The 16,327-nt window shown below is 40.9% G+C and overlaps 2 protein-coding genes across 2 annotated transcripts in view; one reads left to right on the forward strand and one right to left on the reverse strand.

The window, feature by feature from the left end:
• LOC104467936 (collagen alpha-6(IV) chain-like) overlaps positions 1 to 4,234 on the forward strand; it is a gene marked incomplete at its 5' end in the record, with an annotated part of 82,296 nt that extends 78,062 nt beyond the window's left edge. The window contains 5 exon segments of the mRNA XM_010081909.1: positions 63 to 209; positions 1,550 to 1,666; positions 2,416 to 2,607; positions 2,838 to 3,124; positions 3,780 to 4,234. Of these exon segments, the coding sequence (XP_010080211.1) occupies positions 63 to 209; positions 1,550 to 1,666; positions 2,416 to 2,607; positions 2,838 to 3,124; positions 3,780 to 4,040 (1,004 nt within the window).
• Positions 4,235 to 6,860: 2,626 nt separating this feature from the next.
• ATG4A (autophagy related 4A, cysteine peptidase) lies at positions 6,861 to 15,892 on the reverse strand (the record flags this gene model as incomplete). Its single annotated transcript, XM_010081910.1, has 11 exons — positions 6,861 to 7,764; positions 8,052 to 8,163; positions 9,316 to 9,372; positions 9,970 to 10,115; positions 11,041 to 11,119; positions 11,224 to 11,411; positions 12,226 to 12,305; positions 13,461 to 13,533; positions 14,051 to 14,152; positions 14,782 to 14,880; positions 15,821 to 15,892. Coding segments are annotated over 11 exons (1,073 nt in total), but the record flags the coding sequence as incomplete, so codon positions are not given.
• Positions 15,893 to 16,327: the final 435 nt, after the last annotated feature.

The raw sequence follows: 16,327 nt of genomic DNA on the forward strand, positions 1-16,327 counted from the left end.
TTATCATTATCAAAACTGAATTTTTTGTGAGGTACTTACACTGTCAACTGCGTTGTGTGCAGGTCTCCCTGGCCGCCAAGGGGCTCCAGGCATAACCCCCCAGCCAGAAGAAATCACAGCCCCTGCAGGCTTACCTGGGCTGCCAGGAATTGACGGGGTCCCTGGCTTTGACGGAGATCATGGATTCCAGGGCCCGGCTGGAAAACCAGGTAAAAAGTGCACTCAGATCACTGAAATGCTGGCTGTCTGGAAAAACGCCGCTACTTTCTCAAATGCATTAGGAAGGTTTACAAGGTTTTTCTAATAAAGGAAATAATTCCAGCAAAATGCATATAAATATCATTTTTTATTAGTAGTAGAAAGTATTTGATAAATTCTGTTCATGCACTTTTATAGTTTTTTTTAAATTAGGTTTCCAGAACTAGGTGCAGCAGCCTGTGACGTAGCTGACATGAAACCAGCTTTGCTTCTAGCAGGTCGAGTGGTCATCAAAATGATTCACCACTGAGAATTATTTGAATTGTCAATGAAATACTGTAACTGGAGAAGTGCTGGGAACTTCAGCCTGCGCCACTAGTAGCATAAATAGTCAGTATTTTTAATGCTTGATCTTTACCGAAGTTGTGCAATGTACATCCATCTGCTTCCCAGTCACATGGCTCTTTATACTAACGTCAACCTTCCACACTGCTGATCACATGCTGGGTATCCAGCTCTGTGCAGTTGCATAACACCTTCTGTCTCTTCATACTGTTTTGTTATATTTTAACTTGTACCATCCTGACCACTTATGTTATTGGTGCTTTATCCAATCCATGCCAGACCTTTCTGGTGTGGGGTCAGGACAGTCCTGAATGGATTCGAAAGGTCCATAGGCAGGCACCTCCTCTCACATCCTTCTCAATTCTTTATGTTTTCCGCACCCTTCACTGCCCTGACACTTTTTAAAGATTTGTCAGTCAGATGCTCATCATCAAACATCATGGGGAGGAGTGGAAAGGTGAATTTAGTTCAAGTCAGTGGCTCTAATTTTCCATAATACTTAGGCTGAACGTCAAGGCCAATTTTGTGGTTTGAAAAAAAGGTGAAATCAAGCAAAAGAAGTGACTGTAAGTCTTAAAAATTTCAGCAAGGTAGCTCAACTTTCTTCTGCTTACACCAGCTGGACCATCATACCAGAAGATTCTTGTTTTCACAGTGGCAGGAATCTTGCGAGACAGAGATGAAGAGTTCACAGCCTTCCACAGTCATCAAACTGAAACCTGAGTCTTAGGTCCAATGTGGCTTCAGACTAAAACCAGCAGCTAACCGAGATCTCAGTGCTGCATTTTCAGCCTTGTCTGATGTTCAGCTGCACGATTTGATCCTTTAACAGACAGATCCTTTAACAGATCATGTGGAATCCCTGCGTGGAGTTAGTTGTTTGTAACCACAGCTGGTGGCTCTCAGCGTGGCTGCTGACAACCTATTTCTCTTCTGGAATATGATTGCAGAAGTGAAGGCATAAGTATGAGGAGATGATGATAGTAAGAACTGTATTTAATTTCAGGTGCAAAAGGTCTGCCAGGAAGATCTGGCTTGAAAGGACGTGATGGTTTACCTGGGTCACCTGGCATAGTTGGGGATCCAGGACCTTCGGGTGCCCCAGGACCACAAGGATTTGAAGGTAATTTTATGATTTGGGGAGCACAGGTCAGAAAGAAGCGATCAGTAGAATTGTGTTTGCCTACAGGTTCTGCAGAGATCTTCCCAGGTACCTTGGGCAGATCAGGGATGTACATGGTCTTGTCTCTTGTATCTGCAGTGAAGTAAACTGAACCTTCAGTGAGGAAGATTGTCACATGTCATTGTTGTCTGTCACTGCTGGTGTTCCCTTAGGTACAATTCTGAACATCTTTTGGGTTTAATGTTTTGTGGATGTGGGAATCATCTTGCAGATCTAAAAGTGTGAAGTATTTATGGTGAACACAGCTGTGAGGGCTGGGTAGTAGAGGAAAGGCACAGTGAGAGAGAGGAGGTTTGGATTCTGCAGCAGATTTATTGTACAACTTTTGCCCTTTCTGTGTCAAAGGAATATCACCATGAAGAGCACTATAGCAAAAATGAATATTTTAGATTTTGGTTGGTGCTTTGAGATCCTCAGAATTATCATGCTGTGAGATACGTGCTAACTCATCGGCACCAGAGTTGTTGGGCAAAGAAAACTAAATGCGGAAGGCCATGGGTGGCTGCTGCTGTGAAATGCCTGCGTTTGGAACTGATAGTCTAGTTATTCGTGTAACAGCCATCAAAACCCGGGCTCCTCGTTGCACAAGGCTGACACAAACACAATGACGGCAATGCCAAAATCAGGTGTGCAGCCAGCGGATGTCCACGCTGTGTGTTAGTAACAGTGACTCCTTTTCTGTCTTCTAGGTGTTGCTGGAAAGCCGGGTGCACATGGTTTGCCGGGAATGCCTGGTCGGAGCGTGGGCGTTGGATACACTTTAGTGAAGCACAGTCAGTCGGACCAAATCCCACCTTGTCCCGTAGGAATGAACAAGCTCTGGGAGGGCTACAGCTTGTTGTACGTGGAGGGGCAGGAAAAAGCACACAACCAGGATCTTGGTGAGTTGACTGAATTCTCTCGGGCAAAAATAATGTAGGCCAAAATCCCGTTTCAAATGAGCAATCTTCATTGGTGCTGCAGGCGGCTGTAGCAGGGGTGGTGGAAGTCTGCTTGGCCAGAGTCTGTGCTGGGAGCAGCGTCACTTGTGCCATCCTCCGCCGCTCACGTGTGGTGCGTGTGAGTTGGAGCGTTTGGCAGATGCTTGGCATGACACTTCCAATTTTTCCAGGTTTTGCTGGCTCGTGTTTGCCTCGCTTCAGCACCATGCCTTTCATTTACTGCAACATCAACGAAGTGTGCTACTATGCCAGCCGGAACGACAAGTCCTACTGGCTCTCCACCACTGCCCCCATCCCCATGATGCCGGTGGACAGCGCTCAGATCCCACAGTACATCAGCCGCTGCTCCGTCTGCGAAGCGCCTTCCCAGGCGGTGGCTGTGCACAGCCAGGACATCACCATCCCGCAGTGTCCCCTGGGCTGGCGCAGCCTGTGGATAGGATACTCCTTCCTTATGGTAAGGATACTACTGCTCATACAAAGGCAGCTGTAAACATTTCTAGATCTCCTCTTTGATTAGGTGACTGAGGCTGGATTCTGTGAGTTGCTTATAGGAAACTAGAGCCCTGCAGCTTCTTGCCCCAGTGCTTTTATTCTGTATCAGGTGGCCTGCTGCAGGCTTGCTGAGTTTGTTCCCGTTCAGCTGGCCTTCTCACCCGTACTGCTCATGTTCAGTAGTAACACTGATGTAGTAGTTCTGTATTGCCACAAATATTCTTTGTTCTTCAAACCTTTAAATGTGGAAGCACTAATTAGGCAACAGCAATGTCTTAATCCCCTCTCTCAGTGGAAAAAGTAGAACGTTTTCCATTTCACTCTCCTAGAAGCTCATTAGTGTAAGATTGTTAGAAGACGATGAAGTCAGCATTATTATTTCCAAATTTTCCCAGCTTGCAAGTGAAAAGCGGGTTTTCCATTACACCAGGCTTGTATATTCGGCCCAAGTACGTTCCTTTGCTCCTTCACCTCTGGCCCTGACTCACCAGCCAGACACATCGGAGGTTATCATTTCGGTCGCCTGTTTTACTCCTTTTAACACTGAAACTGGAGGACTCCCGTTTACCTCCCATTCTGTTCCTCTGAACTTATTTAAACCGACATCTTTATTTCAGCACACTGCGGCCGGAGCAGAAGGCGGAGGTCAGTCCCTCGTCTCACCTGGCTCCTGCCTGGAGGATTTCCGTGCTACGCCGTTCATCGAGTGCAACGGTGCCAGGGGAACGTGCCATTACTTTGCAAACAAATACAGCTTCTGGCTGACCACCGTGGAACAGTCGCAGCAGTTTGTCAGTGCTCCTCCCTCGGAAACTCTGAAAGCAGGACAGCTTCGAACAAGGGTCAGCCGGTGCCAAGTGTGCATGAAGAACTTGTAGTGACGAGAATGCAATGACATTAACAGTCTTTGTCACCTAGGACTAGACATCGCTGATGTGAAGAAGGATGAATTCATAAACCTGTTGTGTGTGTGGTTGATGGGTGAATCAAGGCAGCCAGAATTCTACAAAAACTGAGTGCCAAGTCCAGGAGTTTGACTGCACCCAGAGGAAGGACAGACCGGTGCTCCGAAACCTCTTTTTTTATGGAACATGGTGCTATACTTTTATTTCAGTGGGTTTTGGGTTTTTTTCCTCATGTATGGCTACCTCAGAAAGCCTGTGAGTCCCTTATTCAGATCGAACAGTAACAGACGTCTCACATGACACCACTCCTCTGTCCGAGGCACATGCCGATCAACAAGAGACTTTTCCAAAGTTACGCTTTATTACTGGCTTTGCAAACAGTATTTGGCCTAGTGTAAGGGCATGAGGACTCGTTCTCCTACGAAGTACAGAGCTAGCTGAAATTTATCAGTGCATTGTAGGTGACTTAGGAACACTAAGCCTTACTAGTTGATACCTGACTTCCTTAGAAAGACGCAAAAGACTAATTTGTTTTGCTTTGCTTATTAAACAGACAGGACATTCTTTCCTCCAGTGACAGGTAACCAATTCTGTTCCAGACTCTTACCCACGGTTGACTTTAAAGAGCTGCCCCAGTGAAAAATGCAATTTTTGATGGGAATAAGAATCCGAAACACCTCTAGCATTTTTTCATCGCTTTCCATTGAAATATATTCCAGGTAAAACGTCTGCTTCAAGGTCTGTGATCATCTTCCTGCAGTCAAATGATGCGCAGCCACCAGAAACATTTCATTGCCATGAACAGACATCTCCTTTCTGAGGTAGCCCTGGCACACTTGTTTTGTAGTTACTCAAGCTGTACTTGGAAAGTAGCGGCTTTGCTAGACAGCGTGGGAGCTCAGGCCAACACAGAAGGAAGCAGTTACGGGAGGTACATTTTTTTACTTCTACAGGCACTAATGGGTTGTGTCCTCCTTCCTCTGGGTTTTATTTTGTTAGGTTAACAAGTTGTATTTCTAGTGTATGCACTGTTAACTAGTCACACTTTCCTTCAGGGCATAATTAAAGAGAAGTGCCACTAATTGTATTATCCTTGTATATCTTGAGGGAAAGCCATGAAAAAGGTATGTTAATATATATAGAATGAATTCATTCAGTTGGGCTGAAGTTATTATTACCAACTTCTCTAGAGTGAAGCATATTAAATCCTTTTATATTGACGTTTTGACATTCCAGGACATTTGAAAGAAGCACCTTGCAAATACACCATCACCTTGGCTTAAAAATCTTCAAGACAAAATTGTTCAAAAATTATTACTAATGCAAGACTGAAGACATTATTTTAAAGTATGATTTCTTTACTGGGTTCTAGGGCTCTAGCTCTATCCAGAAAAGTACTGAAGAAGATGCTTCTTTTAAGCAGATGATATTTTGACCTTTAATGATTATTTACATGCATAACATAATATTATCTTCCTAGACTGGGGTCAGAGAGCTCTGCGTGTTCTAGAGTTGAACTGCACTGGAGATGAGTGGGGAATTTGTGAGGAACTATTTAGCCTTTCATTTAACTTATTCCCCATTGTGAAAGACCGGCAACTGCTTTGGATGTATTTTGCAAAGATCTTTAAGGCATTTTAACACTCCTGAGTGGCAATCTTTTTATGCGGAATAGCCAATCTGCTACTTAGCTGTCCCAGCACAGACAGATCACATTGTATGTACATCCTGGGTGATGCAAACACAACTTTAAAACACTGCGTGCACAGTGAAGCTCACTGCTTTTTGAAAATTTGTGAAAATAACTTTTTGATGAATTTTTCAGCCATTGGGCTGTCCAGCAGGTATCGTGGCCACAGGGACTGGGTTTTACTTTTGAACATGCACACATGCAAGTGCCTTTTTTTCCCCCCATCAGCCCCATTTCCATAAATCTGTTCCCCCCCCCCCGAATACTTCTTCAAGAGGGCTGCAGGGCCAAGCCCTCCTCTCTGAAGAGTGTTTACATAACAGCTGAGAGCTATACAGGGAATAACTATACTGTACTCCACTGATTTTTTTTTTTTTAAATTTAGGTGCTTCTTTTGGGTTTCTGAGTTACTGCTCAAGGCTGAGCATTTCAGAGCAACGGCTTCGTTTTCATTTTTGTCTGTGGGGAGGAGAGGGCTCCAATTGTCGTTACATGAACAGTAAGTTCATGTATTAATTAAGAAGTAATGCTTTGTTTAAAAACAAAATTGCAGCTAATCCATGGAGAGAGGAAGAAAATTATATTTTTTCTCAGTGTATAGTTTCCAAACTGTGGTTAATAAAAATTGAAGGCAAACAAGATGCAATATGGTCTGGTGAACCGTTTTCTTGGAATTCATCCTGGCAGTGATGAAGAAGTGCAAGTGAGAGGAGACAGCATTCAGTATTTCTCTATGTTGTCATTTATTGGTGACGATGAAACTGTGCAATTCACGTCCATTACACTGTCATGACAAAGTGACCATCATGGGGACTGTCTGATAGTAAAAAGGAACTTCATAATGGATGAAATTCCTTTAATTATTCTGAGCTGTTTTTCTTATGGCTGCTAGAGAGACCCTCTGCCTTAGAAATAAAACCGCCCAGGCTGTTCTGCTAAACCTGTAGAATTAAGGCACTTTTACCAAAACAGATTTCAAAAGGCAACAAGTCAAAAACAACAATTAAGTACGTTGCATATGCCTATATATTATGTTTTAACATAACCTGGTTTATATTTAGTTCACACAAACAAATTAACAAAATATAGCAGCATACAACCTATGAAAAGCTTAAGAAATTTATTAGATGCACAGATAAAGTGCTGTAACAGAGAAACTTGTGTAAATCTTTTTTAAAATAAATAAGGTACAGTTAAACCACCTTTGACTCATTTTAGCTCTGAAAGAAAAAATCAGCCTAAGTTTTAATGATCTGAATTTTAAGGTCAAGGTGAAATATATCATAATGATAACAGTGGTTGTGATCTGTATCAACTGACTCTCCTGCTCCTCTCGAGGTTTCCCAGAAACAGGAAGGCTATTGCAAAACGTATACATTAGCCATAGTTCCTTTTACAGAAACATTTTTGTAATAAAGTGTGGTTGCTGAAATACATGTTAAAATATTTAACAAGGAAACAATTTTCTTCTGATCCAGTCGATCTTTTAAACAAGACACAATGTAATTTTTCTACGATGCAGCCCACAGGAGGGAACAGAAGTAAACATCCTCCTTAACTGAAGACTGTTTTGCTCTAAGATCTAAACTATTGCATTATATGAGAGCAAGAAATACCATTTGGTGTTATCCCTTTCTCCAAACACACATCCCAGTGAGCGACTTATATCTGCCTTCATCTCAAAGGTCCACTTGTCTTCAGGTAAGACACACGATAAAAAGAGGTTCCCTTTAAGGGTCTCATTGCAAGATCTCTTACTGCCTTTCCACCTGGGGAAGCTCTTTGCCAGCAAAACACTGGTGGAGTTTTGGATGCTACTAGGTTTTTGTGCTCTGGTATCTGTCATCTCAGGCACTTTGGGGCTAACATGGCTGTTTGATTGAAGTCAATGCAGTAATATTAGCAATATGGTCAATACTCAGAAGGGTCACTACAGTTGCCTTCATACACTCAGGATTTCAAATTCTTCTTCCAATTCAAATAACTTGTCAGTAGATTCAATGAGTTCTGCAGAAAAAAAAAAAAAAAAAGAAAAAAGAAACAATTTAGAATCTACAGGACATGCCTGATTTTGTTTACTAAAAAACACAACCAAAAATGAATGTTTCCTTCAAAGTATTTTGTAAGATTAAAAAAAAAAAGTGGCCTGTTGGGATAACTGTCTGTAATAAAGCATTTAATCACATGGTGACTGGCTGACGCTTAGGAAAGCACAGGTATTCCAGCTCTGGTTATTCTTGTTTGCTAACGAGGACCATTCTGCTGCACAACAGTACTTTCCGTCAGAACTGCACCTGCTCCTGTAGTTGTCACCTCTGGCTTCGTGGGAGGGATGAAAGGAGGCCAGTGGGGCGGGTGCTTCTGGACCAGCTCAAACATCCGTAGACTCTGTTGCTTCAGAATCTCCTGAGGACAGAATAATTTCATTTTAAAAGATGCCTCAAGAGAACCTTCAAACACGAAAAATGTCAACTTCATTAAAAACATTTTTAATCATGTATGTCTATCAAAAAACAAAGGTTTTATGTGAGGACATACAGCGAAAACCTGTTGTTTCAAGTATCTGCCATTATGAATCACTGCTTCACAGCTCTCTAATGTTTTCCTAGTTGAAAACACACCTGGAAGACAGCTCTCTTGACCTGTTCTACAAGTTATCAGTGTGTTATAATTAGCTTTGATAGCCATACACCTATAATTTTATTTAGATGTAGAAAACAGACACAAGGAACATACAGTACCTTCTGCCTTTTAAAAGAAAATGACTTGTGTGGACCTCTCCGTGTAGATCAATGGGAACAAAGGGCAGATCTATCAGCTCCAAAAAACCAACAGAGGTGGAAGGGTAGGTTTTCATCAGGGGGAACAAGTTATCATTGAAGCCAAATTCCCCTCCTCTTCAATCAGGTAAGCTACATCATATCCTTATTGCATCAGTTATTTACAAACTGCTGTCCTTAGGGTTTTGGGGTTGTTTTTTTTTTTGACATAAATGCCTTTACAGACTGATGTTACTTCACATTCACACTTGTGTTGCTCAGTATACCAGCTGCATGCAGAAATGTCCTAAAGTCCTTTTCCTGTGGCAGCAACCACCTTCCATGAAAAAGCTGGAAGGACTCAGCACTTATAGAATCAGAATTTTTGTGTTACCAGGAACTAACAGCCATAATTAGAACATGTAATAATATATTCTGTCCAGCATAACAAAGGATCAGGAAGCAAATAAATTGCTTCAACATGGCCATTAAAACTTTTAACATTTATTTCTCAGTTAATGACTGAGTTTCAGCCAGTAACACAGTAGTGCTATAAAAAGAAAACTTTTTAAGGGTATCTATTTACACTCATTTCCAAGTGGCAGGGCTCAGGGCTGTCGAAATGCTGAACAAGCTCCGGTTAGCAGTTCGGCAGTATTGGCTTACCCTGCTGCAGTAACGCAGTCTGCTCTATGGCTCATTTAATTTGCATGCTGAGAAAGACGTAATGGGAATTTTGGGGGGTTTTTTAAGAAGTCTACATTCTTTCACACTGACCAGACAAAGATAGTATTGTTACCTTTTGTACAAGACTACACCAGTTATCAAAATCACATTCTTCATTGCAAAAGAAGCCCTAAGGAAAAAATAGATACAGTAGTAGTATTAAATAGTAACAATATGTCAATGCGGTGTCTTTACACATTGTTTAAAGCTTTAGAAACATGTCTCAAGCGACAGTCACTCATCACCCAAGCAAGGGATACTGGCATGGGATCAGAGTTAATTTCTTCAGGTACCACAGTACTATTGTGATGGGAGGACTTCTAGAAGTAATTCCATTTAAAAATTTGTAAGTTATGGTATAAAATAAGTTAAGCTTAAGCAACTTTGTTCAGAGTGACCATGCATATATAGTAGTGATGGAATAAAACAACGAAACCTGATTCAGTTCCTTGCTTTGACCTTCAAAACACTTCTTGCAAAAGGTAAATGCTGCTTGGTGAGGAAAATTAATTCTCTCCCTAGGATACAGACAGCCAGTTCCCTGCTCAACCCAACATTAATGTATCCGATGCAGTTAATATATAAACTACCACGTGTTGAATTTTAGATCATAAAGACTGCCCCGTGATCGTGCTGCTGCTCAAGGAAATGCATTACTGCCCTTATCAACACACCGAGGTGTTACTTTGAAATCAAGTCTATGCATCTGTTACTTCCTAACACCTACCAGAGCTACTGAAGGGTCCAGATTCATGATCTTCATTCTGTGCGGGGCTTGCTGGCAGTGGAAGCTCTCGTCATCAACTGTGCCATTTTCTTCTGAATCTACAAAACTTTGAGTGGTGTGAGGGTCCAAATAGATCAGCTCGTTGCCTGTATGAGTAAAACCCATATGTTGATAACAAGCAAGAGACTTTAATAAGCACTTATTCCATCCAGCCTTCTCAAATAGAAATTAGAGTATCATCCCAGTCGATATCTAGACTTTCTAGAGAGGAAGTCTTTAAGAGAATTGGAAAGTTAGACACAATAGCTTTCCAAAGGGTGTTTAGTATCATTTGCTATTGTGACCTGTTACTGTAGTTTTTTTGGTTGGTCTGTTCTACCTTTGTCACATACATTCCTTTTTCTATGCGAAGTCTGGTACATTATGAAAAAATGTCAACTGTTGTAATCCCCAACATTCCACAGATCAAAAAGAACAGAACGACCGCAGATGCAATTTGTAATCCCATTAGGCATTCATTCAGAAATTGGGACAAAGAAGTCTGACTAGAACAGTTCAGGTTTTACAAAAGGAAGAACAAAACATCCATAAAATTACGGATCAAACTGGGGTGAAATCTGAAAGACTGAATCTAGTATTAACTATTGCTCTAATTAATAAAGACATGGAAGCAGGTGAAAAAAGATACTGCTATCAGAAAAAGTCTGAAATACAATAAAATAATTTAAGAAACTCTGAAGCAAATGAATAAAATGACACCCTTCATTAGGAAGTATTAACAATTATGAAAAAATAGTATGTTAGCAGTGGTAACATTTGACACTTGTTGCATGCTATCAAATGTTCTTAGCGTGTTGTTCTTGCTTGTATCACTTATTTTACATCCAACTTTGGTGGTACTTTTCTGCTCCTGTAAGGATGATACCATACTGTTCCTGAAGCATCTGAGGTACATTTCTTCATTTCTCCTAGTCTGCTCTCTTGCTTAAACTGCTTACTATTTCTCCTTCCAAAAAAACCTTTCCTCTTTAGATCATATGCATATTTGGAGTAAGTTTCTTTTTCTCTTACCTAAAAATCCAATGAAATAGTAGGCGTTATTTGGTTTTCCTCCTAATACTCCCAAAGACTGTGGCATCTTAAAGCATTCCTAGGAATTCAAAGGGAGAAAAATGAAGTTGTAGTTGATTTGTTTATTGATAGATACCCAAACTTATTTCACGATAACAAATAACTCACAGAAAAACCCCTTACTTTAAATGCATCAATATATACTGGATTTATGTGATTTATCCCTAGCCGTAGAGGTATGATAAGCAAGAGGGGCTTCCAGCTGGTGCAGAATCCTGCTGTGCTCTGATTTCGGCCAAGAGCACTTCTGTGCAAATGCACACTGCTGTGAGCCATGCTGCTGCTCTGGGGAGGGGACCAGCACATTTTCTCTGTGGGAATAAAACCACAAATCAATGAATGCACAAAGGAGCGCAGAGCAGATCTTCCTCTCAGTCACGAATTAAGCTACTTTGCCAGAAGTCTTTATAGAGCTCCTGTTTCTAAGACAAAAGGAGCAGGGCACGGAAATATTTAGTAGAAGTAATTCTAGCAGACAAGAGTACGTGCTGGCACATTAGCGAGACGCGAGATAAATGACTGGGGGATGAAAATTTAAGACTGAAATTACACTTACTACTAGCATTATTAATACTATCAAGCTTTGCCAACCATCAGGGAAATGAAGTGGCAGAGATGACAGCATCAGAAACTCTTCAGGGAACTCTTACAGTGATGTGAACATAAAATAAGCAGAAGTAGGGACTAAAGTAGAAAGAGGCTGTGGGGAAATACCACTTGTAAACGCACCGTTCTTACAACTGAAAATGAAGCCTGGCCGTGTGTTTCTCTAGGGTCTGCCCCTGGTTTCTCTTTTGCCTGACAAAAGCCCACCTCTTTGGCAAACTCTGTATTTCTACATACTGCAACTTCATTCCATTTCTGGCGTAGGAGCTTAGATAGCGCAGACCAAACTCCATCTTCTCACAAACTGCAGGATATGTCAGCTGGCTACCAAAAAAACCTACATCGGTCTGTGCCAGCTTCAGTTTCGGCCACCCAAAACCCAAGTCTGCATTTCCTTTATTCCTCTTCTTACCCTGGGAACTAGTAGAGCTGGGCCAAATGTATTTTGTTCACATTTAGATACATCCAGGAAAGTGGAGTCAAACCAAAAACTAACCAGGGAACTAATGTTTCACTTACTGATGTCTTCAATGACCACTGTGTTGTCCATAGATACATAAACTGCTAATGAATTCCATTCGTCAAACAAAGCAAGCTTCCTAGAAAACATTTAGGTAATAATTAACATAAACTAATTAGGACCATGAGGGTAGCTTTTCATTCAGGACAAGGAGGTGGTTCTTGAGTAAAAAAAATTAAATTGTTTCTTTGGAAAAACATATTTGTTGGATTTTTTTTTTGATCCCTCCACCATGGGATCCTGCCCATTCTGCCTGGCATTGTCTAGAGAAAGAAAAAATTCCTGTGCCAGTTTTGCACATTCCTTTTTGCTTAAAAAGTTCCACTAACTTCAGTGGAACTATTTCTGTGCACTGTGGACAGCAGACTCAGGGCATTAAAAGCTAGATCAGCTAAAGGTTTTCAGCACCCAAAAGTAAGGAGGGAGGCATCCTAGCACACAGGTTTCTGTCCACGTGTGTGAAATCCAAACTGTGGGGAAGGGAGCTACACTCTTAAGCTGCACAGTCAGAGTCAGCTGTCTAAAATAAGCCAGAAAAACTTGTATGTGAGCACTAAGCCATGAAAAAATTTGTATGTGAAAAGAGGTAGAGGCCAGGGCATGCTTTAGCTCCTCTCTCTCCCTAGAATGTGCATCTGTCCCAGGGCTGCAAATTGCTGCTGAGCACTCAGGACCTGCAGTCTAGCCTCAACTTGAGATGTGGCATCTCCGCCTATCCCTCAGAAACCGAACAAACTCTTTTTAAGCACGGCTTTTAGACCAGGAGGAGCTGCCCAGGTTTTATACAGCAGCCTTCAGGCAGACCTGCAGCTCAGACAGTGAGGAACTGCCGTTCAGTTCCCTCCCTGGCCTGGATGGCTTCACTCTGATGTTTCATGCCACTGCTCTAATCAGCACAGCGGCACTCTCGACCTGTCAGAGCTGTGCCAGTTTGTGGAAAGGAACACGTATCTCTGGTGCTTACTGGTTTGGGCATGTGGACAGCATAGCAGGAGAGACCTTCTTGCATGTCTTCCCTAAGCTCTTGGTGTGTTAAAATTTAGAACTCAGCCCATTCCAATGCTGGGCTATAGCATCCTGGTCTGCACTATCCTTGCCAACATATGGCCTATTTATTCCTGATTCTGAGAGAGGAAGATGAGCCTTTGAAACTACGCCTGGGGCCTTATCTTGGTCTCTGAGCTCAGCTGCCCCAGGGAGAACATTCAGAATGAACCAGCGTGATCTGACTTACTTCAGTACTTGAGCAACTGTATTTGGTCCAAACCATTCTCCAATTGATTTCCCCTCTCCAACACCCATTTGCGCTGTTTTTATGAGGGAAAACACACAGAGAGAAAAAAAAAAAAAAAAAAGACCACAGAGTCTGGTTACGATATACGTTAAATAGCATGACCTACTAATACTCTGTCATACATTCTAGAGCAATTACAAACTATTTAGCAACAACAATTACTTTCTCAGTCTATGCTCTTTTCAAATCTTAATGATTGCTAGTTTCTAAACTGTAATGAGAATTACAAATATCATGTCCTTCATTACAAATTACAGCAATAAACTTCATCCCTGTCTATTTTATCAACTCTAGTACCCACGGCTTGAGCTAGATTCTAGTATACGGCTTTATTTAAGTCTCAGTGAATAACATTTCTGAATTATTATACTTTGTACCCAGTTGCATGCATTTTTCTTTATATATAAACATATACATTGTCTTCATAATCACCTTTTCAAAATTTTGAATTAACATATTTCAAATTAGAAAGTTTCAACACAGTAGGAACTTCAGTGGAAAAAAACCAAAAAGCTGATGTGTGTTCTTACCCATTTGGTGGATGGAATAACAGCAATCTTTTCTATCTAGAAAGCACCGTAAGATTCTATGATATTCTTCTGGTTGTTTTTTGTGTTTTTCCCATTGCCAATCTTACAGGAAAAAAATTATACAGATTAAAAAATAATAACGTTTCCATCATCCCAATCAAATTTCTAGATAGTTGAAAGCCATACCATGAGACGTAAAAAACTAATGTACAATTCACCTCTAATATTTACATTTTGTTTAAAGTTCCTAGAAGTCACAGCTTGTCATTTATTATGAAGTTGTCCTTTATCACCACAGGCTAGGTTGTGAAAACTGGGAAAATAAAATAAAAATGTCAACTGCAAATGAATTCTGAGTCATCGCTGCTGCGAATGGATACCTAATGCTGTATGTGAACTTCCAAGATTGTTTAAAACTACATGCTCTGTTTAGATTTTGTCAGATCTCAGACCCACAGCAACAGGTTCTCCCTTGGCCTCACCTTGGGTATTCCTCAAAAAGATTTATAAAATAATGACAATGGGATTCCCTATTTGTCCTCCCTCTATTTCTTTCTCTGCTTGAGGCTGGCATGACTTCACCCTATTAGACAAGAATAATTCACTAGTAACTTCTCTTTCTTCTATCAAGTTTCATTAGTAAATTTAGGTTTTGTGCTTTTAAGGAAAAGTACAACAAAAATTAAACAGTCTCCAAACAACACAAAAGTTCACTCAGCAACAGTCCTCACCTCTTCCTAGATGTCTGCAGATCAGTGCCTGTGCCAGCATCATCTGCCCACATCGCAGCATACATCCCCAGCCAGCATCGGACGAAGGACCAGTGCCTCCTATTAAAAAAGTTCATTACAATCGACATGGACTTTAAACTGAGTGCAGCACCATGGGAAAAATTTCAGAGCTACAATCTCTAATAACTGTCCTATGGATAAAAGGCACCGAGCAACACATGTTGAGAGCAGCTGGTAATAAATCAGCACTTTGAGTGACTGATGGACAAAATCTGAGAGGTCAACCGTAAGATCTCTGATCAGGCAAACTCACTTGGAGGACGCACTTGGCAGGAAACCTGGCAATAAAAGTAGTTCCTAAAATTTTCTCTTCCTAGTAAGTTTCTTTAATGTGGAGCTCCAAGTCTTGGCATGTTTTAAGATTTGTGTTTTCTTCCACAAGTAATACAGAGCAAATGTTTTATACAACTGCCTTTAAAAGAAGTGGATTAGCCCAGTCCAAACCGGTTTAGACTGGTTCACACCAGTTCAGAGCAGTTCAAACTGGATTAGACTGGTCCAAACCACTTTAGACTGATTCAAACCAGTTTATACCAGTTCAAACTGGACCAGTTCAGGCCAGTTTAGACTGGTTCAGACCAGTTCAAAATGGTTTAGATGGGTTTAGACCAGTTTAGATGGGTTTAGACCGGTTCAGACCAGTCCAAATGCCAGCGGGGGAAGTCCTAGGCTGGTCTGTGGGGTTCTAGATGGTTCTAGACTGCCTGGGGTGGGGTCTAGATAGACTTGTATATACCTGCATGACCTTTTCTTTCCATACTGGTCTAGCTTCACTGCTCGCTGCACAAACATGAAGACCTGATTATACGCAGGTGCAAGTAAACACAGTTTTTAATAGCTTTAATATTTCATTTGTATAAACACTTAAAATGATGCTCAAAATGTTCTAATTCTGTAAAAATAATTTTTCAGTCCATGATAACACCACTAATCCTGCTATCTCATTTATAACAAGGCAGCTGGTCTGCTGCATCCCCACCAATAGGCGAAAACTTTCTTCTATATGTAAACCAGAGACGAGCACTTATATCCAACAATAACTTAGATTTGTCTGGAATATTTTTAAGAGGAAAGAAATTATTAAAATTAACTTTTAAAACTGAAAAATTCTAATTTTTGCTGTACTGTCAATATGTAGAGTGCATGGAAGACTCCTATTAGCTTTTACGTGCAAGACCCTTAATACTTAAAGCATTTTTTAGCTGTTTAAACATGGAGAGCTTTTGTAGACTGCTAATTAAAGTTAACTTATTAAGGATGAAATAATTATTAGCCAGTGAAGTTTTACAAGGTGTTTGGAATGACTACACTGAGCTTGAATGAAACAACTGTGGAGAACCATGTCCTCAGGAAAGAACTGGTAAAGCAAGTTAAGAAAGGTGAGGAACTTCTACATGCAAACCAACATGGAATTATGCATTACTTCCAAACCCAATACAAAGTCATTTTAAGAAAAATTTAATAATATAAATTAAATTAAGTATAT

The sequence above is a fragment of the Pterocles gutturalis genome, unplaced genomic scaffold (genome assembly GCF_000699245.1).
Source record: "Pterocles gutturalis isolate BGI_N339 unplaced genomic scaffold, ASM69924v1 scaffold5624, whole genome shotgun sequence".
In the NCBI taxonomy this organism is placed as follows: Eukaryota; Metazoa; Chordata; class Aves; order Pterocliformes; family Pteroclidae; genus Pterocles; species Pterocles gutturalis.